General features: G+C 39.2%; 1 protein-coding gene across 3 annotated transcripts in view; it reads left to right on the top strand.

The window, feature by feature from the left end:
* The first annotated feature begins 6 nt into the window (after positions 1-6).
* The window catches only part of TPK1 (thiamin pyrophosphokinase 1), a 271443-nt gene continuing 261116 nt past the window's right edge, over positions 7-10333 (top strand). For all 3 annotated transcript variants that reach the window (XM_015570986.1, XM_006774520.2, XM_015570987.1), the window contains exon 1: positions 7-198. In XM_015570986.1, the coding sequence (XP_015426472.1) occupies positions 134-198 (65 nt within the window). In that variant the 5' untranslated portion in view covers positions 7-133. The remainder of the gene's footprint in view (positions 199-10333) is intronic.

Below are 10333 nucleotides of genomic sequence, written 5' to 3'. Positions count from 1 at the left end.
CGCTTAACCCCCAGCCTGTCCGCCCTGAGCTCGACGCGCCGGGGCGCGGGGTTAAAGCGACCACATGCCCTGGCGATTCCGCGTGCGGTTTAATTTAGATAGACATTCTAACGTGGCGTCTTAATTTTTTTCAATGCAGAGCCCAGCCATCCGATATGGAGCATGCCTTTACCCCGTTGGAACCCCTGCTTCCCACTGGTACTGTATGTCTTTCCCCGTTTCCTGGCGCCATTGGCGGGCTCTGCCTAGAACCCTGCAGGGGTGAAAGGGACTGGCCTCGGGCTGGACCGAGCGCAGCTTCCCGTCTGCCTGGGGTTTCCTAGCTCTGCGCCCCTGCCCACCCTCGCCCGCGCCCCAGTTTCCTTGTTCTTGGCCAAGCAGGGTTGGGGAGGCTAAAGGACTAGACACCTAGTATGCTTCCCCCCCACCCCCCGGGAGGGGTGAAGGGCAGCTTGTTAGCTGATAGGCTCTCTCACCTGTGAACTGACCCGACACCGCGGACCTTTAGGCACCAAAGGCGGGAGATAGTCGTTATTGCCCGTCCATTCTGCCAAGTGCCCGAGATGACCCAACAAAAGACGACTTGGTGGCTGTGTAAAATGTTTCAAAGATAAAACACTCACTTAAGGGTTTTTGTTACTTTAAAGTTTCAGATTATGTGTGATGCACGTGAAATGGAGGGAAGGAATGCATTGAAGCTGGTTGTCAGCAGCGGTTATTCTCAGTGTAATTGGCTGGTGTGGTCATTTTGCAATATTAAACATTTTTTATTTACCAGTTATTGTTTGTGTTGTGTAGAACTCCTCTACTTTATCAGTTTCATACTTCAAACGGAATGCATCATTTTTAATGTTTAAAGTTGTTTTCAGTAAACACATGAATTCATGGGTTTTGTTTCTTCTCAAGACACATATAAACTAATTACTAAAATTCTGCGGAACATCAACAATATATTTTTTGCCGATCTGACCAAAAAAAAAGTATAAATTTGATGCATTCACACCAAGTGGCTATTGTTGCGTTGGCTGTTGTCATATTTTTACTTGACAGTATTCTAAGGGAAAAGGCTAGATATAGCCCCTGACTATATAATCAAGTATTACATGTTTTAAAAATTGGCACGTCGGTTGAAAATCCCTGGTTTAAGGTATTGAATTTGATTTGAACTTGTCAGTTTTTCCTCATCCTGGGAGAAATGATACTAAAACAATCAAAGGATGATAGTAGTAACCATAGGGGACACTGATTCCTCCCCTCCAGTCATTCCCTGTGCTGAGGTGTTTACATACACTTTTACATCTTACTTTCCGGTGAAGGAACCAGTGACAACTAGAATCTGAATCCAGATATATTTGATTTGATGTGGTTAAGAGGTTGGGTGTTTAGACATTAAACAGCTTTTCAGAAGTTAAGCATTAGCAAACAAACATTTTGCAAATTACATTTCAGAGGTCTCAGTTACCCAGTGTTGGCCAGAGGAACAGCATTTCCAAGAGTAAACATTGGACCCTGGTGTCCTATTGATTTTCAGATTTGTTCCTCAAACCTAAGTCCTTTGCTGACTGAAGTTTTCTGGTGTTTTCTAGGTTGAAAGAAGTATGTGATAGAGAGATGCGTGCTGCATAGTAAAGTTGGGATCGAGGAATCAGAATCTCTGAGTTGAAATCCTAGCTTTGCCACTTATTAGTTATCCATCCTTGTACAGTTGTCCCTCGTATCCTAGATAGATTGGCTCTAGAACTCCCCAACTCCCAGATATCGAAATCAAGTCACCTATATGAAATGGTATCGTATTTGTCCTCTCCTATACTTGAAATCAGTTCTAGATTACTTACAATACCCAATGCAATGTCAATAGTTGTTATACTGTGTTTTTTAGAGAATGACAAGAAAGGAAAAGACTACGTAGTGAGTTCTGGCACAACTTTTTTCCCCCTGAATATTGTTCTCTTCAGAATAACAAATTTGACCTGCAGTTGGTTGAATCTGTGAATGTGGATACCGGAATCAACTGTATTTCAGTTTCTTCTTCTGTAAAATAGGAATAGTTGGCAGGGTTATTGTATGAACGAGTTGTAATGCAGGTAAATCACTTGGCGTCAATAGTGATAAGCTGTTATATTCAGCTGTAAGACTAACCAGAAAAGAAAGGGGTAGTTGAATCTTAGGATCAGTGCTGAGATGGAAGAGATGTGGAGCAATTTCCTGCAGGAAAGACGGGCAGTTGGCTCCATCTGTGTTATCACAGGCTGTTGGAGAAGGCCCGGCTCCGAAGTCAGTAAGAACAGCACTGGAGGGGGCATGTAGGGGCCTGTACCAACTGTGATATCCTGTGTGAAGCACAGATCCCCTGAGACAGATCAGCCCTCCTTTGGGTGTTCTGTGTGATTTAGTGGTTCTCATCCCTCCTTTTTGTCTTTTCTAACGGGAAACATGTACACAGTAATTCAGTAAATGCTAGAGGTTAACTTTACATTAATGGGGTTCTCTTCATCAGACAGACTTTTAATATTTATGTAGCAGAGAAGTAGGTAGTTTTTCTGTTAATACTTCTGTGAACTATTTTGTAGGTATGATTTACCTGTAATGTTTTCTTAGATTTAGTATCCTGGGCACTCCAACAATTAAAATCAAGCTTGTTCTCCTTAGAATAACAAATTACCGGGGAGACCAAAATGCTTCTCTCTTCGGAATGATCACTAGCTCAGAGAGAGAGAGAGATTTAAAATAATTTTTTTTTGTTTTTATAACTAAAGTAAGTGCTTATTATTTAAAGAAAAACAACCCAGGATGTGAAGTCTCTCGTAATTCCTCTTGTAAGAATAACCATTACTAGCAGTTGGCATATGTTCTAGATATTGTTTTGACACATACATTCCAGCATATTATTACTCTTGTTTTAAAGAAAGTGGATTCATATTATAAATTGCTTTGTAAATAAAAATGGGGGGGGCAGTGAGTGAAAATATTGAAATATTTTTATTACCAACATTATGTACTCTGTTTAATTTTTTTCAAACAAAATAGAAATGTTCCTAAATTTAAAAGTCTACCAGAAATTATCATTCTAAATCGCAGTTACCAGAGATTATCACTCTAAAACTGAACAAAGCACAAGGTCAGCCCATCACCTGACAGTGGTCGGCAAACTGCGGCTCGCGAGCCACATGCGGCTCTTTGGCCCCTTGAGTGTGGCCACGAAGTTTCAATCACACTGTACGTGTGCACCCGCACATGGTATTTTGTGGAAGAGCCACACTCAAGGAGCCGCAGTTTGCTGACCACTGCCCTAGGCCTCTCACCATTTAAACCCGGGGCTATTTTGGAGGCCCAGTTAGTGTCTGTCAGCCCCATCATTTCTTTGCCTACTCCAGCCTGTCCTCATCTCTCTCTCCCTCAGTCTCCATAGTTCCTATGTGGGTTCTATAATACATTATTCAACATCTAACTAGAAAGTATCTTGCTTTGTTCTTGACTTTCCAATGAGACTGTAAGCTCTTAAACAGAAACAAGTATATCTTTCACTTTGTATACCCACACACCTAATATCAAAGGACAGCCACTAACTGGTTGTTAGTTGCTTTTGATAACAGAAATGCAAACATACCCTTCGACCCAACAATTCCATTTCTGGAATGTATCCTCATAAACTCACATAAATATGCAGAAATATGATCAAAGATATGCACTATAGAATGCAACAATAAAAACTAGAAATAATCTAAATGTCTATTAAGAAAGATTAGTTCATTTGAGTGTGTACTGCCTGTAAAACAAAACAAAACAAAAACTTGGGATATCTATACATATGGACCATACAAAGTGGTAAGGGAAAGAAGTTGCAGAAAAGGGCATAAAACAGGTCCTACTTGAGAGGCCTGGGGGAAGCAGAAGAGCATGTCAGGTGATGGGCTGTTCTTGAGTGAAAGCTCAGTGCTGCCTGTGATCTTGAAAGAGTTCACCTGGTGGTGAGTGAAGGCAAAGAAAGCCTGACTAGGCAGGAAAGTGCAGCTGGGGATTTTGGAAGACTGTAATTGAACAGGGAGGGTAAAACATTGTTGAGAATAGAGAGGTTTTTTGCAGGGTAGTAGAAAGAAAGCGTTTTAGTTTCTTTGTTGAATCCCCTTGGAATGTTCATACAAAGCAGCCTTTTATATACTCTAGGACTCGGTTAAATTATGCCATCCATATCCTGGTTGCTTTGCTAATCATTTATAGGTTAAAGTCCTTGTCTTGGCCTCAAAAGTCCTCCAGATCTGATTCCTAACTACTTTTCCAGAATACTTCCATCATTCGCCTCTCTGCCCAAGCCAAGCAGAACTCTCATTTGTTCAGGCTTCTATACTCTTGCCTTAACTCATGCTAAATTTATTGCCTGGAATATTTTTACCAATCCTTAGAATTGTTATCCTTAAATTTTAGCCATTATGGTGAGTGTAGCCTTATCTCAAGAGCTTTTGTTTGCATTTCCCTTAATGCAGAATGTTGATCTTGTCATATGTCTGTCGGTGTTTCTAATATCTTTTGTGTATTGTTTATATCTCTGGCTTCATGCTCCCATCCCCCTGTTGTCCATGTCCGTTGGTTTGGCTTATATACATGTATACAAGTCCTTCGGTTGATCTCTTCCCCTTACCCCCGCCCTCCCCTACTTTCCTTCTGGGGATTGATAATTGAGATACAATTGACATATGATATTGTATTAGTTTTAAGTGTACATTATAGTTTGATATATGTATACAGTGTCCCAAAAATGTATATACACTTTGAATAATTACTAATTCCAATGGTTAAATCTGAAAAGAAACTTCAATTGAGCTATCAGCTGTAAAGAGTATACATTTTGGGGGGACACCCTATCTATTACAAGAGATTGCAACGTAGGAGTTTCTTTATATATTCTGGATACAGTAAATCTTGATTTTCTCATCAATTAAGTAGGGAGAAAACATTCTAGGGAGATTGTTGTGAAGATTAAAGAATATCTATAAAGCATTAACACTGATATACAGTAAGGATGTAAACATTTTAGTTATTTTTCTCATTGCTTTTTTTTTATCTAAAAGTTTGTGTGTTTTTTTAATTAAGGAAGAATAATATTTAACTGGTAAGGGCATACAATTGCCGTTCTAAACTCTGTAAATATAGGTGCCTTTTCAAAATATTCTTATAAAACCTGGCCTTTTTGTTTTGTTCTTCAGTGTATGATCATTTCAGTTTTTATCATGAAGCTTTGTATTCGGAACTCCATGTGTTTAAAAGTAAAGTTGATTTATTTTACACCCTTTCTAGCTGAAATAAAAGTGGAATCAAACCATCCTTAGAATTATTTCATGTGTGCTTATTTCACAGTCCTAAGACACAGAGTAAATAGTCATGGAGATTTGAATTTCTGGTTTAATGAAAATATGGATGTTATGTTTTATAATATAGTACATATACAGGGTGGGGGAAAGTAGGTTTACAGTTGTTCCTATAGAAAACAGTGTCTAAAACCATCTGTATTTAAACTTTTCCATTGTTCCAAAAATAACTTTTGCAGTTGCTTGTTCCAAACTAGGACCACCTTCGCATTCCATTCAGTGTTTTAAAATCTAGCACAGTTGTTCCTTGCATTTCAAAATCTACCTTAACAATGAATATTGACATTTTAAGTAAAGCTTTTGCATCACTCTTAAGTTGATCTGTTAGAATGAAAATGTAGCAATTTGATATGAAACATCATTTGATATTAAACATATATAATAAACCCTGAGTCAAAAGCTCCGTTTTCTTTTCCCCACATAGTTCAATCACTATAAATACGTTTTATGCTTGAAAGTTTTTTATTTCTCTATATTTCTTTGCAAAAAGATTATTTATATTTAAATTTTAAAAAGATTTCTGTGACCATAATGTTCTTGGGAGTTATTTCTTCTGAACTGAATTAACCATTGTTGACGTTTATTCTGAATTTATTTTTATTTTTTAGATTTATTCCGAATTTAATTACCATTTTGAAGTATTATTGGTATACAGTTCAAGTCAACATAATTATATTGCAAATATTTATGGTAACTGACTATTGCAGGGGTGGGCAAACTTTTTGACTCGAGGGCCACAATGGGTTCTTAAACTGGACTCAGAAGAAGGAGCGGCGGCCATGTTTCCCGACGTTGCCATGTTAACACTGCTGCTGGTGAAGGAGTGGAGGGGAGAGCACGAGAACCCTCCGCTCTTTTGGCTCTGCGGGCCGGATAGAACAGCCGAACGGGCCGGATCCGGCCCATGGGCGTAGTTTGCCCACGGCTGGACTATTGCATGGCACTGTGTGCTGGCCATGGTCCCGGTGCTTTAACAGGATAAAGCCTGTGGAAAAGTTTTGGAACTAGAAGAACCAGGTTTGAGTTTTAGCTATTTTCCCACTAGTTATAGGCTTTGGACGTGTCAATTAATTTATCAGAGCCTTAGTTTATTTATGTAAAGTAACATATCTGAACATAAAATTCTTGGGCAAATTTAAGATATTACAAAGTATAAAAAGCACATTGCACATTATGCAATGTAAAGTACTTACTACTAGATGAATTTTATTATACTCATTGTTAAATTTTGAAATCCCTTCCTACATTTTGCAAAGGAGATAACTACTTGGTTCAGTAAATGTGTTCAGTCCACTTAGGTGAAAGTATTTAGGCAAGTCTAACAGAAATACTCTCTTTGTTTCCTGAATTAAGTTTTTCTTTCATGCTTGTTGAACTTTTATAGATGCATGAAATTATGAATAGTGGACTCGGGGTTTTGATGCCTCATGGTTAATGAATATGGGAAGTCCTGTTCATTATAGTATTCATGCCATCTCTTATATTTCTGGAATTTAATTTCCATGGAAAATGCCTGATTAAGTTCACAAAAGGCATGATAGAACCTGAAGATGGGTATTAGCTTTCCCCAGTTTATCAGTGGGTGATTTGGGAATTCATGGGTAAGTTATACCTAGAGTTCTGACTCCTTCATAATGGTAAATGTACACTGGCCACCTATATAAGTAGTCCTCTGTATTTTGCAGCAACAGATCTCCCAAGAATCCTAAGTGATGTCATTCATATGTACCAAACACAGTCCTAATCTTTAATCTCTACTCAGCAAATCATAGTAAGAATTACTTGGGGTAGACTTGAGTCACTTGCATTTTTAAACAAATTAAAGATTAAAAATGCTTCAATATATAGTAGAAATATAGTGATGTTTCTTGGTCATATCTCTCAGCCAATTAAACATTCTTATTAGAAACTTCTGGTTTGGTCTCTACTCTAGAGCTGTGCTATCCAACACAGTAGCCACTAGCTACAGGTGGCTACTGAGCACTTGAAATATGGCTAGTGTGACTAAGGAACTGAATTGATAATTCAAGTGTAAAAACAAAACGCAAAATTATTGAAAAAGTTTTGTGTTTGGAATAGTCTATTAGTGTATGGGGGCAGCCATAACAAAGATGGGTGGCTTAGATAATAGAAGCTTACTTTCTCAATTCTAAGGCTTAGAAGTCCAAGATCATGGTGTTAGCAGGTTTGATTTCTTCTGAGGACTTTTTCCTTGGCTTGCAGACAGCTGCCTTCTCGTTGGGTCCTCACTGTTGCCTCTTGGTCTGTGTGTTACCTGTGTTCTGATCTCCTGGTCTTATAAGGACATCAGTCATATTGGATTAGGTCCATTCATATGACCTCATTTTACCTTAATTACCTTTTTAAAGTCTCAGTCTTAAAATACAGTCACATTATGAGGGTAGGGTTAAGACTTTAAATAGGAATTTCAGGAGGACACAATTCAACCCACAACAAATTAGATATGTTTACATTTCAGCTGTAAATTTTTTATTTTTATTTATTTTTTAAATCTTTATTGTTAAAAGTATTACACAGATCCTCCTTTTTCTCCCATTAACCTCTTCCAGCCTGCTCCTGTCTTCCTCCCTCCCCCGCTCTGCCCTCACCACCCCATTGTGTCCACAGGTTATGTTAAACTCTTCCCACCCACCCACCCCTGCCTTCCCTCTGAGGTTCAACAATTTAAAATTGTCTTGATCCATATATTAGAATACTCATAATGACCAAATGGGGAAGATTTTGATGCCGCTCCAATAGAATATGAATCAAAAAGTGTCAATTTCAGTCTTACCTAGTTGCTCTTTTCTACTTATACTAGTGGCCCAATGCACGAAACTCATGCACTCGAGGCGGGGGTGGGATGTCCCCCAGCCAGGCCTGTGCCCTGTCACAGTGCGGGAGCCCCGTGATCCGTTGCCCCAAAGAGGTAGGCCCCGCCCACCCATCTGGGGCTCCTCAATGGGTTACCCCAAAGAGGGAGGCCGGAGCTGGGGGAGGCCTGCGGACCCCTGGCACAGGTTCATGGAGGCCCTTGTCGCGGCCTTGCCCCCGGGCTGGGCCACAGTGGAGGCCTGTGGACCTCCGCGTGCCTGCAGACCCTTGGCCAGGGCCAGGCCCGTGGTAAAAGGGCCTCTCCATGCACCTGCGGACCCCTGGCTGGGACCGTGGCAGAGAGGCCTCTCCACTATGGCCCGGCCCCTGTCCCCGACACTGCCAGTCTCTGCCCACCCACGCCTGCTGCGCACGCAGCCTGCTGTTATGGGCCACATCCTAGTAGATGCTGTAGAAAAAAAGAAGTGACAAACTTGACTGTGAAAGACTTCATTCTACAGCAGGCTATTCAATACAATACAATAGAAATATAATTTCATAGTAATTTAACATATTCCAGTAGCCTCATTAAAAAGGTAAAACAGTGAACTTAATTTTAGTTATGTATTTTATTTAACCTAATGTCTAAATGGTGTTTATTCTGATTACATGTTGAAGTAATAATTATTAATGCAATAGTTTACTTTTTTTGGTACAAAAACTTCCAACACCAGTATGTAGTTTACACTTTCAGCACATCTCAATTCAGATGCTAGATTTTCAATAGAAATGCTTGATTTGATCTGTATTTCATTATAATTTGTGATACATTTTATCATAATATGTCAGATATTTTGTTTCTATTCATGTGTTCAAGGAGCTACTCATAGGCTCAATTTTGGAATAAACTTCAGACACAGGGAATACATATTCCTTTTTTAAGGAAAAGCCTTTTGAAACGGGTATTGGAAATAGAACTGGGACTGAAACCTGGGTTTTCTGACTGTATATTTTTCCTGATATTGAGCTCTTCCTTCCCCACCCAGTGGGGGGTGTTTTAGTAACTCCCATTAGTTGGGTTCTGGGTTTTACCTCCTTACCCCTCCCAGGTTCCAGTTCCTGCCTACCTAGCTTCCCTCTGTGTCCTCAGTATCAACATGGCATTTTTGTTTTGTTTTGTTTTTTTACCTAAAGCACTGCAGCTGCTTTGAGACTTGCACAACTAGCAGTAATTTTCATATAACAGCCGGGTGTTAAAGTCTATTTGTTCATGTGTAGAGCCCCACACGGGCATAAACCACGTGGGTACAGGGATGTGCTCTCCTACAGAACTCATCGCCCGCAGGGGAGAAGAGAGAGGAGGAAGATCACACTCTTTTTTGTATACATGCTTGTTAGCTCCTGATTGGTCCTTTCAAATAATTGTGCCTTAGCAACATCCTTGGGATTAGTTTATGTGCCTTACTATCTTGTGATTGGTTATCTGTAAGCTATCCGTCTTAGCAACGTTCAGGCGTTTTGTTTATTTTTAAAAATATTTTTATTGATTTCAGAGAGGAAGGGAGAAGGAGAGATTAGCAGTATTTTAAATAATTTTTTTAGTGATTTCAGAGAGGAAGGGAGAAGGAGAGATTAGCAGTATTTTAAATAATTTTTTTAGTGATTTCAGAGAGGAAGGGAGAAGGAGAGATTAGCAGTATTTTAAATAATTTTTTTAGTGATTTCAGAGAGGAAGGGAGAAGGAGAGATTAGCAGTATTTTAAATAATTTTTTTAGTGATTTCAGAGAGGAAGGGAGAAGGAGAGATTAGCAGTATTTTAAAAGAAACTCTTATCTCTGTGGATGATAAAACTGACAAAAGCTGCTGCTTAAGGATTGTGATTTTCTTGTTTCTTTTCTTTTTTTTTTTTTGGTAATACAGGGCTGCCTAAGATAGCTAAGAGACAAAGTAGTGCATTTTAACAATATATATATTTTTCTTGATTTCAGAGAGGAAGGGAGAAGGAGAGATTAGCAGTATTTTAAAAGAAACTCTTATCTCTGTGGATGATAAAACTGACAAAAGCTGCTGCTTAAGGATTGTGATTTTCTTTTTTCTTTTCTTTTTTTTTTTTTGGTAATACAGGGCTGCCTAAGATAGCTAAGAGACAAAGTAG

This window comes from Myotis davidii, unplaced genomic scaffold, assembly GCF_000327345.1.
Source record: "Myotis davidii unplaced genomic scaffold, ASM32734v1 scaffold1488, whole genome shotgun sequence".
NCBI lineage: Eukaryota > Metazoa > Chordata > Mammalia > Chiroptera > Vespertilionidae > Myotis > Myotis davidii.
This window is presented reverse-complemented; position numbering and strand designations above follow the sequence as displayed.